We start from the raw sequence: 27191 nt of genomic DNA, 5'->3' as shown, positions 1-27191 counted from the left end.
TTATGTACATTAAAACACTGAATTCACAGAATTTAAAAGGAACTCGGAAATCTCGACAGCTATTTTATGGGAATTACGTACCTACATATATAAATGCGTCATTCAGTATTATAAGAATTATTAACATTAACATAATTTATAAATATGGAATGTAGAGAAATGATTGGGCTCAATGTCCACGGTTATGCTAGATTTATCCTATACTAGCTTCCGCCCACGACTTTGTACGTGCATCCCCGTTTTTCCCCGTTCCCGCAAGAATTTCGGGAAATCCTTTCTTAGCGGATGCCTACGTCCTAACATCTACCTGCATGCCAAATTTCAGCCCGATACGTCCAGTGGTTTGGGCTTTGCGTTGATAGATCATAGATCACTATATCAGTCACCTTTGAGTTTTAAATATATAGATTTAACCTACTTAACAACTTTCCTTTTGATTATTCTATTGTGGTCACTGTAATATGACACTTCAAATAAATAATAAATAATAAGCATGTTTACGGAATTATTTCGCTTTCATTAAGTACCTAATTACGGTACGCAGTTACGTAATTACGATGGCAGTTATATCCAGGGCTCGGAACCGGTTTGAAAAGAGCGGTTAATTTAGATTATATACCGGTAAATATATCGTTCCTTCATTTACCGGTTAAACAAGTGAACTGTTTATAAGTAACCCAAATGATTAAGGTTACCGGTTACTTCTGCACAAACGGTTTTGACACCCAAATTAACCGGTTAATTCCTTTATTATTTTTGCCTCATTTTTTAACGCTTGCCACAAGATATAGTGAATCTAATATCTATACATATAATAAATCTGTAGAAGGGTCAATTCTGTACATTGAAAATATTGAAAAAATAAATACCAGGGGGTGTTACTGGATCGATACCAAACCCAAATATGTGATTAAAAATTTTTTTGTCTGTCTGTATGTTCAGGCATCACGTGAAAACTTACGGTTCGATTTCGATGAAACTTGGTATAATTATACCTTATTATCCTAGGCATAAAATAGGATACTTTTTATCCCGGAAAAATACGTAGAAAAAAATAAATCTTAATTTTTCCGCGCGGACGGAGTCGCGGGCGGAAGCTAGTATCTAATATATTCTATTCTAAAATATAGTTTGTAAGTATAGATGTATGGATGTATGGATGTTTAGCACACATATAGAGGGTAACTTGGATTAACACATAGGATAGTTTTTATCCCGGAAATCCCACGGGAACGGGAACTATGCGGGTTTTCCTTTGCAAACGCGGGCGAAGCCGCGGGCGGAAATCTAGTTATCAAATTCAAATTTCAAATATAAACTAAAATTGCGAACTTGAGTGCGATTAAGAATTTTGTAACTAAATGACTTCGCAACGTCCAGGCCCGTCGAGCGAGGGTAGCGGGGGCCGAGGATCCTTATGTAACTTGGTTTTAACCGGTTAATTTTCACCACCAAAACCAATATTAATGAAAAACCGGTATTTCGCATAAACCGGTAAAAACCGGTAAAGTGCAACCTTTAACCTAAATCAATTTCGGTTTGGGGTCAATGACCGAAACCGGTTAAGAATTTAAACCGGTTTCCGAGCCCTGGTTATATCTAGTTTACAAACATAAAAAAATCTTGAAAATTTTATTTCAGTTGAAATATACGACATGCAACAAAGGATCAGTGAACATACATACCTACCTACAAAATAGGACCTAAATATGTAATAACAAACATTTCCTTTCTTGAGGTCGGTTTAAACACTTTCGATATATTATATTCATTTCACAGTAGTTCCAATTAAAGCATTATCACCTTAAGATATGAGTGTAATTAATTATAAAAAAACCGATTAATTTAATTGACTTATTATGTGTAAATAAGGTATAAAATGCAATAAATTATCGCGATTACTGTGACAATTAACGCGAAATTGCAATAAAGTTATTCGAATTATTACGTAGTACATTGTTTATGTCGTGTTCAAACATTAACCTGAAACTCTTGTTAATTTTTTATCTATATTATTTACCAACATTATAAAGCTGAAGAGTTTGTTAGTTGTTTGAACGCGCTAATCTCAAGAACCACTGGTCTGATTTGAAAAATTATTTCGGTGTTAGATGGCCCATTTATCGCGGAAGCCTGTAGGCTATATTATATCATCACGCTAAAACCAACAGAAGCGGAGCGATGCGGGTAAAACCGTGGGGCACAGCTAGTATGTAAAGAACTTAATAACCTCGAACTCGAAATACATTTAAATTTTGAGGAAACATTATCATTTACTAAGTATAAAGATAAACATAATATTTAATTTTCCTCCTAAAAGGAAAGTCTAATGTGTCCCAATCAACAAAAAAGATCTGTTTCATGGACCGAAAATAATAATAAGGAAATTAATATATATGCCACTTTATCGTTAATGTTAATAATTATGTCAGTCATGTAACTTTGAATACCTAGTTTGTTGAAAATAGATTTTACGAGTAATTAACCTCCTTACAATTTAAGCTTGTAATTTGTGGTAAGAGTCACGTATTAAACAGTAAACTACTCTATAGATAGCATTAAAATTATTGTTCATACATTTCTCAACAAGAAGTTAATGCGTATTGAATGGAACTTAAAATCATAAGGAACGTTCAAAGTATTACGCAACGCATTTTTCCAAATTTTGAACCCCCCCCCCTCCTCCTCCCCTTCATGGGGGAGCATTGTAAATTGTAATGCACTGTGACATTTTTTCTGTACCACAGTAACGCATCGTAATGTTTTACGAGATCCCCCCTCCTCCCAAATTGTCTTACGTACCTAATACTTGAACACCCCAAAGCCATTCACATTAACAACCCTACTGGCATTCATCAATTCCTTAACCAGATCTCAATTGAATACTATTTATAGAAAACAATTCTCTCTTGTATTTTGGTACACGGCCAATTATGTAAATTGTTCTTGAGTAAACACCTATTCGAATGATAAGAAATCAGTTCAATTGGCTAGGAATATACCACAGATCGTTATTAATAATGAATGGAAATTTTTTCTTATTTAAGACTAGCTTTCCACCCGCGGCATCGCCCGCGCAGTCATAGAAAAACCCTCATAGTTCCCGTTCCCGTGAGATTTCCGGGATAAAACCTATATCCTATGTCCTTTCTCGGGTATCAAAATATCTCTATACCAAATTTGATGCAAATTGGTTCAGTAGTTAAGGCGTGATTGAATAACAGACAGACAGACAGAGTTACTTTCGAATTTATAATATTTGTATGGATTAATTATTTACATCAGTAAAATTGCTCTATTTTCTACCCGGAAATAATATCTATAAAGATATAAAATGATGGATAATATAAGGTTGTACCAACCTATAAAAAGAACTAGGTATAAATAAATCTATATCTACTTCAAAAATAATCTTAAAAGCAATTAGCGCAAAATTCCAAAGAATTACTATCCAAATCTTATCTCAATCATAAATACTTTATATGTATTCAATAAAAACATGAGTCTCATTGTAAAAATGAATATGAAAGAATCCACACAGCGATTATTAATTAATCATTACGGATCAAATACATGTCTAACCTTTTAATAAATATTCTAAATAAAACCTATCTCGATACATCCATCGATTAAACATGCGTAGTTAAAGGAATCCCTGCACTTTGAGTGGAATACCAATTATTGAATCCTTATTTATGAGTTCATGCATTATTTACTATTTTGATCGCTTAATATATTTACATATCTGAATACCTTATTGCGGGCTACTCACATACCTACAGCAGGGGCAATATTGGAATTGCGCCCTTAATTGACTCTTTAATTGTGATGTGTATAGGCTAGCAGACGCATTTTAGAGAACAACTGAAATTGCTCCGACCGGACCGTGCAACCGAGATTGTTCCAGTATTTCCCCTGCGGTAGGTACGTGAATAGCCGGCTTTACATGCGTTTGCTAATGTGTCTACACTTACTAGTAACGACACGACAATCATTTAATTTATATGAAAATGTAATAAATAAGTTTAGTACAGCTATATAATATCTGCTTCGTATCATTTGTTACTTCGTAAAATTATCATACTCGTACTAGTGATAAGGTGAATATAAAATTTATAAGACTATTCAAAAAAACAAAAGTAAAAAGCAGAATCGGTTATTTTTCTCAATTCTTTTAAGAATCAGTCAATAGGCTTATGAAATATGAAGTGATATTATACAAAATGAATAATGATCCGATCTATTATTTTACGACATTTTCATTGTTCTATAATAATTCAAGTCAAATTGCCGTGTCGTTACTTTGCAAGTGCCTTTCTGTTTCTAACTAATGGAAAAAATAATCTTTACATAAAGAAACCCGACAATCCAATGAATAGTGCAATCAAATTTTATTTTCATTCAATGTCTTCCATACATAATGTACATTGAGATATACATATGGAGACGACACCGCCTACATCACTTATGTTCCGCTCAACATACGACATATGGCGTAACTGCACGCTCATTTTTTATTTGTTTTAAAGTGAAACGCATCAAATATGCCTTCGTGTGTGTTACGATATTGCACAAATAATACGGAAAAGTGCAAAGGAATAACTTTCATCGGTAAGTACCTAACTAGATAATAATTTTTAAAACTTAGTTAGAGCAAAAAAATGGCGCACAGATTTTGTTCGTGGTGTCTCCTCCATACGTAGTAATATTATCCCAATGATAATGTATAAAAATATATTACGTACAAGTATTGAGATACCCAATTATGATTTATTTACGAATACATGCACGTTTTATTAATAACGTACCACGGTGGGTTTCCACCACGATTACATTGTCATCCTGGTCCATAGCCATACTAGTTGAACAGTTTTTAAAGGTGTCGTATAATATAGAAGTTGAAGCGGCTGTGAATATAAAAATAAATAATGTTTAACTTTTTTTTTTACATACACATGCTTTTTAATTGTTTTTACATATGATGTCGTTCATTAATTAATTATTATAATAATTGTTGTCTATATTTGAAATTAAAAAATAACCTTTGTAATTTAGAGGGTTTTCTGTAAACTAAACGTCATATCAGATCGAAGAAACTAAACAAAAAATGCTTAGTATACAGCTAGACTCCGATAATTTGGCTTGTATCTATTTCTTGATTAGCTTGAGCTTTTGTATAAAATTATTAAGTAGGTACTAAAAATAAAGATTTATATTTTTAAAACACCTTTTTCTTCATAATATATTAAATGGAATGTTCATTAATTTATTAAGATTATACGTTTGTATTATAATATCTATTGATAACATTAATAAATTTACAGTCTGTAATCAAAGTAGGTACGTGAGTTTTTACTACTGAGATTATCCTAACATCATAAGCGATTTAATTTAGAATTATGCTAACAACAAAAGATTACGTATCTATATTATCAATTATCATAATACATGATTATGGTTTATCTTTTAATGTACCTAATTGTAATATCATTTAATAAATTTACCGCCTACATAATTTACCATGGCATAGTATTTATTTTGAAAGTATCGAGAATAAATCATTAACATTTTCATTTTTTAGTGCACACTATGTTTGCTTTATTTCCTTCTTTCTTTTCAATATTTAAATTTTATTCACTTCCATAGAACATCGTTCTATTATGGAGGTCTGTGGTATTTTTCAAAATAAGAACATCAGCTGTTTAAAACTTGATAAATTTTATGTTAGGCATCAGTTTAGGAACGATATAACCTGTGGTATTCCTGAACGGTTATAAGTTATAACTTATAACATTAGGACCTCAAGAAAAGAGCCTATTATTATTAAAAGGCCGGCAAAGCACCGGTGACTCTATTAGGTATTAGGTACTAGTTAACCAACTTCAAAAAAAGAGGAGGTACACGTATATGTAGGTATATTTCTTTTATGGTCCCGTAGCCCACCTCACCCTTTGCTTGTTCTCCCATAAAAAAAAAGTTACGCATGTATTATACGACCAAGATTCATTTTGAATTTTGTTTATGGAATGTGAAATGCCGCCAAAAATTCAGCGGTAAATGAACTGTCACAATCAAAGTGCAATCAACATGTTATAAATAGCTGCAGACAAAGTGTGAGTGCCGTACGCAATAAAATTTATTTTGAACTTTTATTTCGGTATATTGTTCTTGTTTTTCTTTAATGGCAACTACTGATCCCACTAAGTGTATGTAGTTCGATAAGGAAAATAAATTATCATACTTTTGATGGATGTTTGTATGTACCTATTTTCTTATTAAATCAACTTAATAATTCCTACAAGCTGTATGAAGTTTATATTCGCTATATTTTTATAAAATTTAGATCTAATTTTAGATAAAAGCAAATTCAAACTCCTATCTATTATTAGACAGATTTTGCAAATAGTTTCTACAGCCTAGTAGAAATAATATTATTAACTAATCGTTGTTTAATTTTACAGTACAATTATTATAACAGGTAATAGGTATTTAAAATATTTTTACATTACATTTCTATTGAAATTAAATTACAATTTTTTTTTTTTGTTTCATATTATAACGTACGTACGAATGTTGGTACTTATCGTATCATCTTTCTATTTATCTGGAGAAATTATGAAACGGTTCATATGATTTCGGGCACATAATAATATAATCACTTTAGCGACTTATTTCGGGGGCCCATACAGTGAGAGGGCGAGTCACCACCTGCCAACAATTTTTTGCTATATCGTAGAAAGGCAGGTGCCATAGTCTTCCACAGTCCTTAATTCCGGTCCAATAACATCCCATTCCATAGCCCAGTTTATTTTGTTTCCTTATCTTGCAATGCAGGGCTGTATCTCTATAGTGCAGTCTTGGGCAGGCTGCGGCTAGTGTCCCACACTCCCACAACACAGTAAAGTTCTCGAAAGGGCCTCTGCGTGTTGGATCCGTGTCCCCACGTAAGCCTTCCAAAGGACCGGGTACCTTCTATGGTACCCGAGTATTATAGAATTGAGATACATAATATCAAATTACTTTTATTGCTATAATATGATCACAGATTTGATTTCCATTTATTCGTTAAAATAATAATAAAATACACAAAGATTTAATATCGATATATTGTATGCGTGATCGTTTATGATATGCGTGTAAAATAAGCATTATCTGTGTAAGATTAAGATAAAAACGTTGTAAATGTAATAATTGATAAACCGAAAATATTGTTTTATCGACCTAATTACTTACAAATTAGATATGTACTGCATTTAATCTTATTGTAAGACTGTGACCTTTAAAAGCGTTTTATTATTCTTCAGTTGTGTAGATTATATTGATTAAAAAATCTATAAAACTATTGTGTTTTTATTAGCTAAATTGTTGAAAATTTTATATGACTATTGCATGTATAATTCATGTTTTTAATAAATTAAAAGCCTTTTTAGGGTTCCGTAGCCAAAATGGCAAAAACGGAACCCTTATAGTTTCGTCATGTCCGTCTGTCCGTCTGTCCGTCTGTCCGTCTGTCACAGCCGATTTACTCGGAAACTATAAGTACTACAGTGATGAAATTTGATGGGAATATGTGTTGTATGAACCGCTACAAAAATATGACACTAAATAGTAAAAAAAAGAATTGGGGGTGGGGCCCCCCATACATGTAACTGAGGGATGAAATTTTTTTTTTCGATGTACATACCCGTGTGGGGTATCAATGGAAAGGTCTTTTAAAATGATATAAAGTTTTCTAAAAAACATTTTTCTTAAAGTGAACGGTTTTTGAGATATCAGCTCTCAAAGTCGTAAAAAGTATGTCCCCCCCCCTCTATTTTTATAACTACGGGGTATAAAATTCTAAAAAAAATAGAGGTGATGCATGCTAATTAACTCTTTCAACGATTTTTGGTTTGATCAAAGTATCTCTTATAGTTTTTGAGATAGGTTGATTTAACTGTAATTTTGGTTAAGTTATTGTGCTTACACTGAAAACGATGGCTGAACCTTATAAGATAGATCAAAAAATATACTACAGTATTGTACACCTTTAAAAATCCGCGATGATATAAAATCTTTATAATGTAGGTACTTTTTACGAGGTGTATAAATTGACATAATAAGTTTATTATATTTGCTGCTACGGAACCCTTTGTGCGCGAGCCCGACTCGCACTTGGCCGGTTTTTTAATTATGTATCAAACTAATCTATGGAAACTATTGGTAGAGACGGATAATCGTACGATATTTATTTTTCTAATCCAAATTATTTTTTTTTAATGTTTAATTCTAACGTAAGTTTAATATTTTATAATTATACACACGTGTCCATTGAAGGTGTACTTTACTATCACTTTCATAACACATTGGAATTTAAGTTTTTATCACACCATTTGACAGTATCATTAAGATAACGTATTATGTATTACATGATGCTGAATTGAAAATTATTATTTCACACTCAATAATGATTTTCCGCAACGAATAATTTCTATCGAATATGGAAGGGATATTTTTTTTAAATATATTTTTAGATTTGTTATATTAAGTATAGAGGATCTTTGTGTATAAAATTTTGGTAAATAGAAAAAGATTACTTACTTTGTACGCCCTTAGTAGCCATTTCGATGTACAGAAGCTATTGACACAAAATTACAAACGCACTGCGTACGCGCACCGCTGTCGATCGCCGTAGACCACTGCTACGTTGCTACGAACCGTTTATAAATACGATAAACGTTTATCGGAACGACACTTATATATAATTTATATATTTTGGGACACGTCCGAACAGCGCACTCATCGAACTACAAATGACACTAGTTGTGGCCTGTTTCTGCAGCTGGATTCGCGATAAAGTGGTAAATTGTAGTACAAATATGCTTTTGCCTCCCACTAACATTAGCTCATACTCTGAAATAATTACCGTAGAGGCTGAAATTGCGTAGCACTCGGAAATTTTATTTAAGAGTAAATTTATATGAGGATAATCAATTAGTATCGTTTTCAAGAAAATTGTATCGTATACTAATGCTCGATCGTATAAATGAAAAAAGTACAATTTGATAGTAATTTTGTGACGCGCTATCATTTGAGATGAATATGGTGTGCAAATGCAATTACATTTCTTTATTAGGCACTATAAAGAGTCGTGGATGAATTTTTGTGGAATTTTTGCAAATGTTACATAGGTCAAGATAATGACACAGTGCCAGAATTGATTAGCGACAGTAATGTTTACAAACATAATATATTATATAAAAAATTTATTCCAATGTAAAAACATTGGGATTTATTTTTTTGTATGTTATATATTTTTATATTGGCATACGTTGCCCTGTTGTTGTAATAAGATGGATCTAATTTAGTTATAATATATTAATTGTTCTGTTTGATATGTTGCACAGTGCGCACTTAACCAGACGGAATAAGATAATGTGTTGTCGAGTGTTCACGCATTTGTTTTTTTCTGTTCGTATTATGGTAACATTAATTGACGATGATTGGATGGGCCCTGTTGAGGGATTTTCCCAGAATAAAAAGTATAAATATATGATCTCCTACTAAGGTTAATCTCCTACTAAGATTATTCGTTTTAGTTCGGAACCAAAGTCAACTATATTATAAAATAAAAATACACGATAATAGTTTAATCTTGATTTATTTCATATCTTGCAATTTTTTTAAGTGCTGATGACATTATGACGTCATTCGGACAAGACATTTATATTTTTTGGTTTTTATGGCATTCAAAATGCTTTATAAATATAAATTTATAAAGAATAGAAAAAATTCGATCACGAGGCGGGACTTGAACCCGCATCCTTCGCGCCATTCCGGGGCGGATGCCTAACCAACTCAGCCACTCGTGACCCGCCTGAGCAATCGAATTTATTCTATCCTTTCAGTTTTATGTGTCTTAAGGGACACACCGCGCGCCATCTATTGAGATGATTTAACAACCATTTCAACCAATATGAAGCACTTTTCAGTGAATACAATATTGTAACGATGGAACACGACCTTTTCTTGAATTTATATTTTTTGGTTTTTATGGCATTCAAAATGCTTTATAAATATAAATTTATAAAGACTAGAAAAAATTCGATCACGAGGCGGGACTTGAACCCGCATCCTTCGCGCCATTCCGGGGCGGATGCCTAACCAACTCAGCCACTCGTGACCCGCCTGAGCAATCGAATTTATTCTATCCTTTCAGTTTTATGTGTCTTAAGGGACACACCGCGCGCCATCTATTGAGATGATTTAACAACCATTTCAACCAATATGAAGCACTTTTCAGTGAATACAATATTGTAACGATGGAACACGACCTTTTCTTGAATTTATATTTTTTGGTTTTTATGGCATTCAAAATGCTTTATAAATATAAATTTATAAAGAATAGAAAAAATTCGATCACGAGGCGGGACTTGAACCCGCATCCTTCGCGCCATTCCGGGGCGGATGCCTAACCAACTCAGCCACTCGTGACCCGCCTGAGCAATCGAATTTATTCTATCCTTTCAGTTTTATGTGTCTTAAGGGACACACCGCGCGCCATCTATTGAGATGATTTAACAACCATTTCAACCAATATGAAGCACTTTTCAGTGAATACAATATTGTAACGATGGAACACGACCTTTTCTTGAATTTATATTTTTTGGTTTTTATGGCATTCAAAATGCTTTATAAATATAAATTTATAAAGAATAGAAAAAATTCGATCACGAGGCGGGACTTGAACCCGCATCCTTCGCGCCATTCCGGGGCGGATGCCTAACCAACTCAGCCACTCGTGACCCGCCTGAGCAATCGAATTTATTCTATCCTTTCAGTTTTATGTGTCTTAAGGGACACACCGCGCGCCATCTATTGAGATGATTTAACAACCATTTCAACCAATATGAAGCACTTTTCAGTGAATACAATATTGTAACGATGGAACACGACCTTTTCTTGAATTTATATTTTTTGGTTTTTATGGCATTCAAAATGCTTTATAAATATAAATTTATAAAGAATAGAAAAAATTCGATCACGAGGCGGGACTTGAACCCGCATCCTTCGCGCCATTCCGGGGCGGATGCCTAACCAACTCAGCCACTCGTCAGGCATCCGCCCCGGAATGGCGCGAAGGATGCGGGTTCAAGTCCCGCCTCGTGATCGAATTTTTTCTATTCTTTATAAATTTATACGGACAAGACATGTTATAAAATTGTGAATATTACGTTTTTCAACTAAAATCGAGTTCAAGTAGTAGTTCAAACTGATAAAAACAATTATGTTGCAAATTTTTTGTCGTACAAGCAATAAAAACAGTCTGAATAGTGTTAATAATCAGGTACGAAACAATTTCTGTACATAATGCGGAAATTGTAATTACAGGCTTAAAATATAAAGCCATTGTTTTAGTTTTGTTTCACGATTAAAAATTCACTTTTAATGTATATCTTTTATTCCAATTAACCTAAAAATATAATTAAATAAACTGAAATTAAATCTCTGTATATCTGGATACTCAATTAAAGATATATTTTAAATTATAGTAGGTACCTCATAAATTGTACATTTTAAATTTTAGTTAATCTTTCATTCTATCTAGTAGGTACAGTACTGATATTTTCAATTTTTTTTTCCCGTTGACAAATAATTCTGCAGCAGAACCTTTTTTGAGTTTGTATTGTACTTTTTGTATCAATATTCAATATGAGGTAGGTACCTACAGGTTATACGTAATATGTACCTACTTAGGTCTTGAAATACGAAGCTACAAGTCATTTTAAAGACGCCATGCTTGACTGCCTTCGAATCAAGTGTATTCACTGATAAACTTAATTTAGAGTTGTATATATGTGCATTTTAATAAAGTACAGTAATCCAAAAGTAATAATGCGCATAGAAATCTTCGTCACTGTTCGGCAACTGTCATATTCTCGGAGAGTCCGAAGATGATATCTATATAGAGCGGTTAAATGCATTTTCTTCATGCATAATTTAGTCAAATTATATGTTTTGTGCTAAAAGAGATTAATATGTATTTGTAGGTAAGTAACGATTTTGTTTCGATAATTCCTTGTAAGTAAATAGCGAGTATAACCCCACGATTGCGAATATATTATCTTTGTTGGATTGATTTACTTGGAAAATTTATAGTACTTTTAAAGTGTCTTACTGAAGCTGGTGTAATGATGGAAGAAAAGAAGGTTAAAATAATACAAAATTTATATTGTACTAGCTTTCCGCCTGCGGCTTCGCCCGCGTTTTCAAAGAAAAACCCGCATAGTTCCCGTTCCCGTGGGATTTCTGGGATAAAACCTAGCCTATGTTACTCGTGGATAATGTAGCTTTCGAATGGTGAAAGAATTTTTAAAATCAGTCCAGTAGTTTATGAGCCTATTTATCACAATCAAAAAAGCAAACAAAGTTTACCTCTTTATAATATTAGTGTAGATAAAGTATGGTTTTCAAACACAGATTTATATTTAAACCATATATGTAAATCTTATCATTAAAATCTCAGTTCAAAAGTATTTACAGTACTGATCATTCTTCAATATTATGACAATTACAAAAAAAAATAAAAACAATCAAAATCAGGGATTATCTTTATTTCTGACATTTTAGATACATCGGAACTCTTCTTCATTTTCACTTTCCCTACTGCCATCACCTGTGTAAATCATTTCATCGATTAATTAAATTCACCTTTAAAAACAAAACCAAGAAGGGTACGTAATAGCAGCTCTATATAATTCCACACAGAGAGAACACGTGCAGTCACCACCAATATTTAAAGACAACTGACGGATTTTTGAGTTTTTTGACTGACAGGCTACCATCACCTACCGCCCGATTTGTTTTTGATTGTGTATGACCATGAATTGACTTCTATTTCTTTTGAACAAGGTGTAAAATGCAAGTTCGTTGTTTAGGGCTCTTACGATTCAATGATTCGAGTGTCTTCGGAAATACGACAATTAGCGAAGATTTGCATGTGCATTATTAATTTTGGATTACTGTACATTTGTCAATTTAGCTAGTTGTGGTTGTAACATACTATTCCTTAGCGTTTATTCTATTATCTGCCGTTAGTGATTAGTCTCACAACTCAGCTGCTCCTATTGACCGTAAGTCGTAACGCGATGTTATAAAGCCTAAGCGTTACAAATTTTATATAATATTACGTATAGAAACAATGCTTTCGATAATCATTAATTCGACGATAATCTGCTGATTAAAAAGTCAGCGATTCAGGATTACGAAGCATAATTATATTTAGATAAAATAAAGATAAAATACTTTCAGCATTTTTTGACACTGAACTTTGAACTCAGTACTATAATGTATATAAATAAAAATACGTCACTAGGTATACGTCATTGTTAGATAATTTTATAACCTTTATTTAATAATTAATGATTATCGGGCAGGTAATGTTTTAATGCCAAAATATCACAGCGTATCTCAATTGAATGTTATCTTGGGCAAATAAAAACACGCTCGAATAATTTTACTGCTCATTGTTTATTGTAATCAGAAATTTGGAATTTATCACGGCTATTCAAACTGTTACTAACTATGTAGTTTTTGCTTTCACAGTCACAAATTCTCATGAGAAATAACGCACTAAAGTCGATTTATTAATATCAATAATCCTTACTAAGATATAACCCGCCTATAAATGCGACAGTTCCTATGTCTTTCTTTCATGTCGCAACGAATTTATGTGATTTTTATGTCTGGAGATAAAGTAGCAAGAGGTAGCAGGCTAGAAACCGCTACTTTTTAACAAAGGCTACTTTTTAAAACAGCGAAAAATCTCATTCCTAGTTATTTCATACTAGTGGTCCTACCCAGAAACCGGCTTTCACTCGTGGTATATATGTATAGGTATCCTATAGCACTCAGGTATCATTTTACAGCAAGCGGTGAAAAACAATGAAATCATTCCAGAAGTTTCTGATATTAATGAGCAACTGGGAGCAATATCCTCACGTTTTATTAATTGTAAGTCATTTTAGATTGATACATTGAGGACTGACTCAGTCTTTGTAAAAATCTTCAAGGTGTTCTCAAATTACTATAATATGGCGACGTAGTTTCGTATCTAAGTCAGATCTTGGACTACCAAATGAAGAAATTAATTAGGTACCTACGAGTTACAAATCTTATCTATTCGGCCAAATTACTTACGCATAATATATTAGTCCAAACTTCCTACTTAACACAAAGCAGTGTAAGTTTTTATTTCAATAAAAGAACTATACTCACTGTATTTATATTTCAAGCCTTTTTTCACTGATATACTTAACGAACCCATCCCCTTCACACGTTATATGCAAACTAATATGTTTTATGTATTAAACTGTTTGCAAACATTTCAAAAAACCCATTATACTTGATTTATTGTATATCTTTAATTTATATCTACTGATAATTACAACTGTGAACTGATTGTTTCCCGCTGATAATTTCTTCTTTGTATATGAGAATTCATTGACTGATTATGTTAGCATCTTTCGAAATAATTTCTTCATATTATGCGCAGAAAACACTTCCTTTAGGAATCTAAGCCTTTAGGTATATATCTATTCAAAAAAACATATGAGCAATTTATATATTTGCATATTTAGGTACTCAATATTTGATTGCAGACAATTTTTATAATAATAGATACAATCTATAAGATTGGACAAAACATCCAAAAAAGACAAAAAACCAAGAACAATGCACCGATCGGGGGAATAAATTGACATTTTTATCCGTGAGATTTCTTACGAGATAGTTTAAAACGGAAATCGCGACAAATTTGACTTTGTATAGGCAGATAAGATCGTCGATAAGATTTATTATCGTTACAAAAATAACCGATACAATAATTTGCAAGTTTATCCTTTATTATATTTATCTTAATCGCAAATATATTTTAATGATTACGGTTTTATTTTATAGTGACTGACTGAGTAGGTATAAGCAAGGTTTGCTTATGAAAATCACATGCGACAACCAAAAATATTTTTTTATTCACAGCTTGATATATTTTTACATTGACTTTAATTTTGCAATCTACCAAAGCCATATTGAGTAGATAAATACCAAACTTTTACAATGGCAAAATAGATCGAAAAAGTTATTACCATGGTATAGTAAGTTATAAGTATTACATTCAATTTTTTTCACTTGTGTCAACCTTTACGTATATTTTACTCTAGTTTCTTAGTACCTATAACCTACCAGGAATAAACCGTTGATCTAAATCTGCACATTCAACCAATTAGATTTATAAAGCTTACGCATACATGCACACAATTGTATATAAATTCTCAATCTGATAAGCCTCTTCCTCTAATCTAATTTAAAGCAGAGTAGGAGTCAATCAAACTAAACGACCACTATATCCTTGGCTCCAGCTATTATATACCCACATACGTGAACTATTTCCTTATCATATTTTTGGCGCATTGTTTATCGTATTACATCTGTTACTCTTAGAATCAACTAGCTGTGCTCCGTGGTTTTACCCGCATTGCTCCGCTCCTGTTGGTCTTAGCATGATGATATATAGCGGATAGCCTTCCTCGATAAATGGTTTATCTAACACCATAAATAATAACCATAATAATTTTTCAGATCGGACCAGTAGTTCCTGAGATTAGCGCGTTCAAACAAACAAGCTCTTCAGCTTCATAATATTAGGTAAGGAGTGGCACGTCAAAATATGGCTGATAAGCTGCATTTTACTCCAGTTGTCTCTTTATCGCTCGAGATAGTTGAAACTCACTTTGACGTCTAATCGTGTATGCGTTGGTGGCCGTTTTTGATGATCGAATGTTGTATTGATTACCTATCCACATCTTTTTATTTCCAATACCATTGTATAGAATCTTTTACACAAACTAAATATAAGAGATATAACTTTCCATTCAAGCCGTCACAAAGTTTTTAACACGAGACGATTCTAAAATCTTCGTCTCTAGTTACTTTTTTCAGTAACAGGAAAATGTTCAACTGACAAAATTAACTTCATATATATACTATCTAATCTAATAATTACCAATAAATCAAAAAACAATAAAATAATAATTATAGCGGCGTGCCGCGTGTGCACATACCACATTATGCCATAGATTACAAACGAGACATTATCGTAAAGAAAACATTATTTTAACATCATCTCTATTTCTATATTGCCCAGGGGATGAAGGTGATAGCAGAAATAGCTATATAATTCAGTATTTTAAGATAAACGGGCGGCATCATTGTACTTTATCGCAGTTGCAAATATTTTTTCTGCGTCATCCAAGGTTCTTAGATATGGACCATAAATATAGGTAGACTGATTTTTATAGCGGCTTATTGTATTATTTTACTATAAAAATTAAAATTATTTCATAAATTGTAGATAAGATATAGATATCATAGATATGTTACTACATATTTAGTATGCGTGGTAAATTACGTATTTTTAACTATTTTATATTTTTTTAATAAAATATTAGTTTATTGTTTTGTCCAACCAAACATATTTTAAAGTAAAAGTAAAAGTAAAAAATATTTATTCAAAAATCAAGCATACAATCTCGTTGAACTTATTACAATAAGGCTGTTTAAACAGTAAATATGTAGTATACTCTATACATCATTTGAACTAAGATGCCCACACTAGACTCGTGGCCTGTATTGTGAGCATCAATACAAAATATAAAGAAACAAACAAAACTAGACATGGATGTAAATGAAATGTCGATTTATTAATGTTTTAGGAATAAATTGCAATTCATATATTATTCTTTATGCTTTATTTTATTAGATAAATCTAAAATGAACAAAAAATAAATAAATATCAAAATAAAAATAGTATAAATAAATAGATAGATACTTTTAATATATGTGTGTGCTGAATAAGAAATGCATGGGGGTAAAACTTGTGAGTAAGAGCGTTAGATTACAGATCTAATCAAATTTTCCGTTTGTTGAAAAGACAAAGAAAGTAACCATTTTTTAATAATTTTCTTGGCCTTTGCGACCCCACTCTGCCTAATAGAATGCAATGCCTGGTTGACGCGGTTATATATAAGCGGGTGTAGGAATTGACTAAACCGTTTGGCAAAGGAGGTAGTAACCTGAGGTAAAGGAATTTTATAAATTCTATTGTTGAGTAAGTTAGCGTGATCACTTGAAGAGAGAATATTTTTATGGGTTAGTAATGCTACATTAAGAATAAATAATTTTCTGACGCTCAACAATCCAGTCTCCTTATAAAGTAAGTCAGTTGGGTAGCGGATAGGGAGATGCAGCATAACCTTTAACACAGCTCTTTGTGCTCTTTCCAGAACCAATAATTTTGAGGAACCGCAACCACCCCAAATACAGATACAATAACTAATTATAGGTTCACATAAAGCTATATAAATTCTCCTGAGTAACTCGTATTTAGCGACAGAGCGTAGGTGTTTCATGGGGTATATTAGTTTACGAACTCTTGCAGTTGTTGCATGTATGTGGCCTTCAAAGTTTAACTTATCATCCAATATTACGCCCAGATATTTAATGGAATGCGCGTTACTGATTGTGTTATTACAGCGACATGGAGGAACTGGATGAGACAAGGAAGAAATATTGCACGAATGAAAAGACAGATCCGGAAGTGATGAAGGTTGTGAAGCTGCAGTTTTGTGAAAACATAGATATTTTGTTTTAGCGGCATTGAGAGTAAGTAAATTGTTGTTTAACCAGTAAGCAATCTTTGACATTCCCTCTTTTGTTATGTCAAAGACTTTGTCCCAAGAAGTATCTTGAAAAATAATAGCTGTATCATCCGCGTAGCAGATAATATCAGCATTTCTCAACCCAACGTTGGCGATATTATTAAGATATACTAAGAAGAGGGTAGGACCTAAAATACTCCCCTGTGGCACGCCGAAAATTACTGGTGAAAGAGAGCTAAAAGTATCGCGATATTTGGTACATTGCTTTCTGTTCGAAAGATAACTTCTGAACCACTCCAAAGCTATACCTCTGATGCCATACCTCTCCAATTTCTTCAAAAGAATTGGTATTGACACTGTGTCAAAGGCCTTGGCTAAATCCAAAAATACTCCAACACAAGGCCAAGCCCTTATCTAGAGAAGAGGACACAATATGAATAAGTTCAGATACGGCATCAACGGTAGATCTACCTGCACGAAATCCATATTGACGATTTGATAAGATGTTATTCTTTTCTAGGAAATCAACCATTCTGCTATTCATAATTTTTTCTAAGACTTTCGAGATTGCACTGAGAAGAGAGATAGGTCTATAATTATTTAAATCTTTTTTATCACCGCTTTTATGAATAGGAGATACGGCAGCTACCTTCCACCTATCCGGAAATACACCATGTGATATACTTAAATTACAAATATAAGCAAGAGGAGCTGAGATGTACGGCTTAATGTATTTTAATAGGCGGTTGGAAATACCATCTATACCCGTTGCACTGTTTGTTTTGAGATCAATGATTATTTTCTCGATTTCAGTTTTGTCCGTAGGTACTATGAAGAATGAGTCTGGAAAGTCTTCAATGGAAACGTTAGAAGCCAGAGATTCCTGAGTTTCTCCAATACCGGTTAGAATATCATTAGCCAAGTTTTGACCTATTGCGCAAAAGTGATTATTGAAGTAATTCAAAGAATCCTGGATATTACCTTTAATGGCAGATATGGATGGGTTCTCTTTAGGGGACTGTAAATATGCGATATCTTTTATAGTATTCCAAAGCTTACTTGGATTATTTTGATTTTCTGTGAGCATTTTCTCATTGTAACTATCTCGCAATCTCTTAATTAAATTATGATAAAAATTCCTATAGCGTTTAAATGTAAATTGTGCTATTTCGCTGTTAGGGTTACGTTTAGCTTCTAGATGTAGCATATCTCTTACCATTGAACATCTAACCAGACCAGGGGACATCCAAGGTTTTAAAATGTTTTTAGAGCGATTTATTCTTAAGCGTTGTGAATTGCTTGTGATAATATTAGACAGCATATTGGAAAAATCATCAACTGCTGCATTTACGTCTTCGTTCATTAGCAAGTTAGTCCAATCAGTGTTTTTAACTACCTCAACAATGGCAGGGAAATTCAACTTGGTCATAAACTTGTCAACCCTTAAGCGATTGGATTTATTTGTTGTGTTTATACCAGCCATAACAATGTAATGATCAGTTATAGTAGTCCTACAAACCACAGCGTTCACGCGAGTATTGGCGGACACCATAATATGATCTAAACACGCTGTTTCTCGGGTGGGAATATTAATTGCTGGGCTTAGTCCTTGCTCTGCGATTAAGCAAAGGTATTCGTTACAGTCGTTGTTTATATTAGACATCAACGTATTAATATTTATATCACCCGCCAGAATTGTACAAGAAGGAATCAAGTTAATATTTTGTAGGAGACTTTCTAAGGATTGCAAAAAATTTGTGCAGTTTCTAAATGAAGGTGAACGGTATATTCCGATGAGATTAAATAAGTTGTCCACTTTGGCCATAAGGCAATTCGCGTCGTGTAATGTTGGTTCCGAAACTACGTGATTCAGGGTTCTTTTTATATATAGGACTACACCACACGATTGGTTAATATATTTTGTTGTATTATACGAGACGTACCCATCGATTGGATAAATAACAGAATTTTCGTTCAACCAACATTCCGTAAGGATAATGACATCAAATTCTATGTTAAAACGAGATAAGGTTATTAAAAAGCTGTTAAAATTACGTTGTAAACTGCGAATATTGAAAGTAACGATTTTTATATTGAGTGCTTTAGTGATATGTTTTTGGCATTCCTCGGGTGTGTCAGTATAGTGGCAACTTGATAAATCTGGACCATCTATATCACGAATCAAAGACATGTCAATCATGATATAGTTTTTTGTATAAGTTGTGTAGTGTGTAGGGTAATCGATTGAAGATAATAAATAATTAATTGCAAAATCAACGCTATCAATACAGATATATATTCAACAATAAAATATGTAAGAAGACTGACAATTTCATTTACATCACAAGCACATGTAATTCTATCACTAAAAATAATTGATTCACAGACAATTAACGAAAACGCAGACCAGATGAATGTGATTATTATGGATAAACAATTAAAAATAAATATGGAAGTTTTACATAATAATAAAAGTAAGATCTTGCAACTATTTGTCAAGATTACAAGAAACAATTGGTAAAAATAAATGAAGAAATAAGAGTTATAACTAAAAGTGGTTGAGTTGTACATACAACGCGCCAGGTTGATATGAACTTTTTTTTTTTTTTTTTGTAACATTTATTCGTTAAGATTTTTGAGAACGTGAATGTCCTTAACTAATACGGCGTTTGAATTAGGAGCCTTTCTCATGAAAATCTTACCACCTCTAATCCAAACGTACTTATAGTCTAGTTGCTTAGCCTTCTTTCTTGCTTCGGCATGAAGAAGTTTATTTTCATGAGAAAGGTGCTCCATTACATATATCGCTGAGGATTGGTCACTGCCGATGCCAAGGTCCCTGCTTTGTAGTTTTATTTTCGATTCCCTGTTGTATTTGATAATTGAGCGGAGAAAGTTGTCGCGTGTACGGGGACTATTTAGTTTAACAAGTATGGATCGAGGGCGTTGGCTTTCCTTATGCATCTTAGCAATACGGGCACAGAAATGGATATCATTATCATCTAACGAATATTGGACTGTGCGAGCAAGTTGCGCAATCATGTTTGGAATATTTTCGTTTTTAAATTCAGGAACACATTGAATTTCTAGATTGCTGGCCCGACTAAGCTGGTCAAATTGGTTTAGACGAGAACTTAAATCTTGGATAGAGGAGCGAAGTGAAGTATTGGCTGCAACCAAACTTTCTAATGTGTTAAATTTTGTCTGATATTCCGTCTTTATATCTTCATACTGCTGATTTATGAATGAAAGTGAGGTTCTAAACTCCTCTATGTCCCTTCTAATCTCACTTAATTGGTTACCTATTTTTTCTTCTATATAATTATGCAGAACATATTTAAGTTCTTCACGAATTAGAATCCTGAGAGCATCGGTTGATATATTCGCGGATTCTGGCGATGAGGCAGATACTAAAAGGTTCGCGTTGGAGCTAGGCTTCGCGCGCAGAGTAACGTTGCTTGTGGTAGGTGTAGAAAGCGGCGATCGGATAGGAGTTTCAGAATTATTTCCACTCCTCTTTTGCTTGACGTTGCACCCGGTACATATCCAATTAGATTTAAATTCGGCAGATAATTTGTTAAATTCTTCCATTTTTTGAACTACACAAAGAGCGTGGAAAGTTTCAAGACATTTGGAGCAACGTAAAATTTTATTTTTACTCTCTCTCATACTTTGCAGACATGCGCCACATTGCATCATGATTGGCAGAATAAAACAAAAAATAAAAAATAAAATGAAAATATTCTTTGTGCTTGATGCGGATCGAACTTGGGTTCTCCGAACTTGCAGTCCGCTTTACTCAGTAAGCGCTATTTGTGAGCTTACTCATTCAGGTGAATTATACGAACAGATGGGAGAGACTCAGTTGCGAAGCGATGATTGTCGGTATAGTGAATACTTTTATGTTCAAATCACCTACATCGAACTTTATCACACGAACACCACTTTGAGTTTAGTAAATGTTTTTTATTTTATAATTATACACTATTAAGTTATAAAGTTAAATGTTTTATTCTTTGTGGTCCATATTAAAACTTATAATGAACATTCAACACCAGTAAATCACTATTTTTAACTGTAAATCAATTATTTTATAGGAGTGACACAGATCACAACCGGGCTATAAGACGCGCGCGAGTGAACCAAATTTCTCATTTTACAATTGGTTTTTCAGCATCAAAAATGCTTCTGAGATTCACGGTTGTAAGTACCAATATATTGATGATTCACAGTTATAATTAATTTGTTTTCTTTATATTATTTTTAACTATTCATGGTACAAAATACAAATAAACACTTTCGTTATATAGGTACTAGAAATAATCACAGATAATCTGTAGATTACAGCAGATTGATAAACTGGTATCTGGGTGGAACTTGGAAGGAAGGAATCTCAATAAAGACACAAGGAAATGTAATAAATATTAACATAATAACATTATTATAGTAATAAACATATAATGTTGTCGAATAAATAATCTTAACGTCGCATCATGATATAAGTTTATTCATAACTCACAGCACCATGCTATATTTTTTTATAAATATGACAAAGAAAACATATAATACGGACAATACAAGTGTTAAATGTCGTGAACAATGAGTGGTGACAATTTACATAAATTAATACTTATATGTATAGGTATTTATGAATCTAAAGTTACTTTTCGACACTGCTTATCTACCTAGTACCTACATCACCTGACTGGAACAGTCTTTCCCAACCTGGGGTCTGCGAGCAGATCCCGGGTCCGCAGACAAATCAAGAAAATTACGACAGCATTAGTGACATTTTTAAAATAATATAGATTAACCCATGTGAGTACTGCGCATAGTTAAGTAAAAGCAAAAGTAAGTAAGAGTGCGCGGATCATGGTTAGGCGGCGCTAGGGGTCCTTCTTTGGAAAAGGTTGGGAAAGGCTGGTCTACAACATAAGATAGAGACTTTTAAATTACTTCCAGGTCTAATTATTCATAGGTATTAATTATCTCTTCTAGGTATGTTTAAAAGAGAACTTACTAACTATCCTTAAATTAATTTTTCTCATCATATAAACAAGTCAAAAATAAAATGCATTATTAAAGACATGTACAAGGTTATTAATTTTTCCTCCATTGATATTCCTAAATTAATATTCAATTGAACAGGTCATATTGTCATTGACAGCTTCGCTAAATCCTTCCTCGTTATTAAAATTTTCCTCAAATTATTGGCACTTGACTTTTCTATATTAGGGTCCTTGCTTGGATGAAAATTATTTAAAGTATCGTACCAAAATATTTACATTCAATTTCAGGCATTTTCGATTCAATTTTATAATATTTTATTTGGTAAGTTATTACTGACTTTCTTCCTGACCTAATGAACAAGGTAGTTTGATATCTCCCAAAATACCTGTTATAATTACTATTATAACAGGTATTTTGGGAGATATATATATAGAATATTTTTATAGACGTAAGACGAGTAGTGTAGTAACACTACTCGTCTTACGTCTATAAAAATATTTAGTAGTTGGGATACCTTTTATAGCCTTTTATAATCAGAGTTTATAACCTATATCACAGACTAATAATAATATACTACGCAACCTATATTATACGACCCAAGCAGAGTCGGAAGTATCGTGTATCATATAAAAATGCACCGTGTTAACTCATAAAACAGGCACTTAGCATAACGCGCAGCGACTACAAAACGACTACAAACCTCACCTTGCTTATGACATTGTTTATCGTTTAATTGTAAGATAAACGGACATTACACTCGATTATATGAAATTATAATTGCCGTGATGTATTTATGTTCGAGACCTTTATACTAAGGAAATATTTGTATAGGACATCTTCCGTCAGAACAACACAGATATTATAATAAGCTTCTATAATTGCGTGATTCACAAAGCCTTCTCGGGTCAAGTTGACTGCGGAAGTTGACAGATCCCTGACCAAATGACACAGATTTGTGACTATTAAAATAATTGTAATAAGGTTGCAGTAATGGCTTGATAATGTCACTATCCTTGTTAAATGAAAAAATGTAGAGTATCTTTCTTGTGATATGATTATAATTGATGTATTATAAAAAAAAATCTTTTCAATTTAATAATGCCATTACTTCGTACGTGTAATTCATTTTTGAGTTATTTTAATTATGATTTTTTACAAATTCCATTAACAAAATATGTGTCTACATATTGTGTTTTAAAAAAACATTAAAAATCAAACTTAAATTCCTACTATCACTGCAAATATAAATAAAGTAATTTTCTTTAATATATGTATCTAATTATAGAGAAGAGAAACCATCCGATCAGCGACTTTAAAATCGCTTTTTATTTTCTATAAATCCTATCCTATAGGATAGGATAGGTCCTACTCTACTATTAATATTATAAATGCGAAAGTTTGTGAGGATGGATGAACTTATTCCTGTATGTATATAATACGACTAGCTAACCGCCCGCGGCTTCGCCCGCTTTCTCTAAAACGATCTGAGATTTAAACTATCCTATCTCTCAAGTTGGATCGAACTGCACATGGTGTGCGAATTTTATTATAATCGGTTAAGTGGTTTAGGAGTCCATTGAGGACAAACATTGTGACACGAGATTTATATATATTAAGATTACAATGAAATTTAGCACGCATATAGAGGGTAACTTGAATTAACACATAGAATAGGTTTTATCCCAGAAATCCTACAGGAACGAGAACTATGCGGGTTTTCCTTGGAAAACACGGACGAAGCCGCGGGCAGAAAGCTAGTACATTATACATATATCATTGAGACCTACCTTACTGTAACCTTTGTAAATCTAATAAACCGGATATAAATAACTGTAAATAACGATATTTGTTTAATATCATAAACGCGCAATAAATTTATCACTTTAATTAAAATGGCATTTCGTTGCATCCTTGTGCCATCTACATAAATAAGAAAATAAAACAAACACTCTGATATTGTTATACAAGTCACGTTATCTAGTTAATCTAAATTTAATTTTAGTTATATCCGGGTAACCAAGTAATATTTACATGAAATGTATGTAAACCGCGCAGTTAAAGGAATATGTATGGAAAAATAAATAAAAACTTGAATAATAAAATAAACCAGAAAATGGAATAAATATTACCGGGTAGATCAAAGAGGAAAGTGTGTGCCGAAAGAAATAAAATACAAACATTTATAAATTATGCATTGAATATTGATATTTTATTATTATGATAAAGTCTGCACCAGTCTCCAGTCTGTATTTTGATTGCCAAACCATATTTGAACTATCGAGTAAAGTTTAACCTGATGCTATTAAAAATCGGAAGAGTTTGTTTGCTTAATTGAACACGGTAATTTCAGTGTTAGATAGCCCATTTATCGAGAAAGACCTTAAAAGGCTATGTATGCTACATGATACATCATCACGCTAAGACGGAGATGCAATGCTGGTAAAACCGCAGGGCAAAGCTAGTTAATTATATTATATGAATTCAATATAAAAACAAACAATCTCAAATCAGTTAATTGTTGTTTACATGGCGTTAAGTCACGACTCTGATAACGCGACGTTAATAGAGTAATTGTCACACAACTCAGGCGCATAAGCGACGATGGGAAACGCATTTTATAAAACTTCCACGTAGAAATCCATGGTACTTACATAATAATAGTATACCTATAACTTATCTGTACATACGATCTCATGATGGGTGGGTATGTCATATAAATGTTGATCAAGGAAACTAAAGATTAGTTGTAACATGTACCTGCTCTATTATTAATCGCCATCGTTTAAAATGAACTTATAAAAGTTATACGTATACATATTATTTTTTAAGGGGGATAAAAGGAGCATATTTTGTGGTAGGTCGCATATTTTAACATTCCGACCCGAAACTAAACTCCATGTATTTACGCCAATTGGTAGCGACGCGACGTTGCTACGTGAAAGAAGAGCAAACAATCAAAATACCTTCGCATTTACAGAATATGAATTGTATGTAGTACAGCGGTGATTGACGTTATTGAAGTCAATTAACCTAACCTTCCCGCACTTTAAACTGCCGTTTAAATTAAAAAATGAAATAGCGCTTCATTGTAAAATTCGCAAGGCGCCTCGCGAGTAATAAAGAAAGTCACGCGAACTAGAAGTGTGTATAACAGGGAAGTTATGAAGAAAATTGGAAACCAGATATGTTTTCTCGTTTATTCATGGTCTGAATATCACTGGAGCTATAATTTATAACACCTATGTTACATAATACTTAATCATTATGACGCTACATTGATTGATCGCCTGTATCACATATCATTACGTTAATGATGATGTTATGTGTAATGAACTACTGTTAAATACTTGTCGCGATTAATTTTATATAGTAAAAAGATTTTATTGTATGTTTTTTTTAGAGCGGCTATCACTCGAACCGAAGTAGGAAACATGGTCTGCATATTTTGCTCTTGACTTATGCGTATTAAATCTAAATTAATTTAAGAATTTAGACCTTGTCCATATTATTTTTATATTATCTGCATTCACCTATTCTTAGGCACCAATCGAAATAATATTTTGTAAACATGGAGTAAACAATGAGCCATTTGATAAAAAAAAACACAATGGAGCTTCAAATTGTTTAAAATTTAGTAATTTTTTTATGTTTTTTTAGAACGTAGAGAGTTAATCAATTAAAAAACAATTAATTGGTTTGTGAAGGTGCAAATTCGGATATTGGTGGTAATATGTTGTTAAGATTACGTGTAAGTACACCGTATTTTATATTACGTGCATTCCTATTATCTTGTTGTTTTAATAAAATGTTTTAGGTCATCATAAATAATCATTATATTTTCATATAAGGTAAGATCTAAACCTAAAACTACATAAATATAGCGTGCGAACAAAATACTTGCATTGTTTTATCGAGACGTTTTAAAAATAAGTCGACGAAATTTCTAGAATGACCAAGATAAAAAATACGCAGGAGGAAATCTCCAGTCCATTGCCCCTATCATTTTGCGTGAGTTTTTTTTTTTTGTGGGTAGACGTATAGAATCATTAGGGCAGTGAAGTCGCGCATTTAAAGTTGAAAAGTTTTTAATAATAAATATAAGTTTTTAGTAATTAAACGTGTTGGACCCTATGTGAACCTCCATTTTTTACTGTATAATCGTTTTATGGCCCCGCGAGACAGTCTGTGCCTAGTGCGGGGTCCGCTGTCGTAATCTGTACTTATTTTAATAACCTTCTTTTGGCAAATAAATATAATTTTATTTTTTTATTATTTTTTTTTTATTTGAAGAGTGTATATTAGGTGCATTCAAATTGTGAACTCAAAGAAATATTATTATACTTTGCTAATTGCTATTAATATGTACCTTTTTTACAGATTTTGTTTGAAAAGAATAAATATTTTAGGCTATTATTAACAATAAAGCAAAAATTTATAGACTAATTTTTGCTTTATTGTTACCTACACTCTTATCTCTTACTAATAAAT

The 27191-nt window shown here is 32.6% G+C and overlaps 2 protein-coding genes across 5 annotated transcripts in view; both read right to left on the bottom strand.

Moving 5' to 3' along the window:
* The window catches only part of LOC123701667 (aquaporin AQPAe.a), a 52361-nt gene extending 43555 nt beyond the window's left edge, over nucleotides 1-8806 (bottom strand). For 2 of the 4 annotated variants that reach the window (XM_045649175.1, XM_045649199.1), the window contains exon 1: nucleotides 8581-8806. In XM_045649175.1, the coding sequence (XP_045505131.1) occupies nucleotides 8581-8602 (22 nt within the window). In that variant the 5' untranslated portion in view covers nucleotides 8603-8806. Of the gene's footprint in view, nucleotides 1-4808; nucleotides 4908-8303; nucleotides 8379-8580 lie in introns of those variants that run through there. The other 2 variants (XM_045649167.1, XM_045649159.1) reach the window with 2 other exon arrangements.
* An 11506-nt stretch (nucleotides 8807-20312) lies between these two features.
* On the bottom strand, nucleotides 20313-21284 carry LOC123699784. Its single transcript, XM_045646815.1, has one exon. The coding sequence runs from the start codon at nucleotides 21282-21284 to the stop codon at nucleotides 20313-20315; it is 972 nt and encodes a 323-aa protein (XP_045502771.1).
* Nucleotides 21285-27191: the final 5907 nt, after the last annotated feature.

The sequence above is a fragment of the Colias croceus genome, chromosome 2, assembly GCF_905220415.1.
Source record: "Colias croceus chromosome 2, ilColCroc2.1".
In the NCBI taxonomy this organism is placed as follows: Eukaryota; Metazoa; Arthropoda; class Insecta; order Lepidoptera; family Pieridae; genus Colias; species Colias croceus.
Note: the sequence above shows the minus strand (reverse complement) of the source record. Positions and strands in the feature narration are given on the sequence as shown.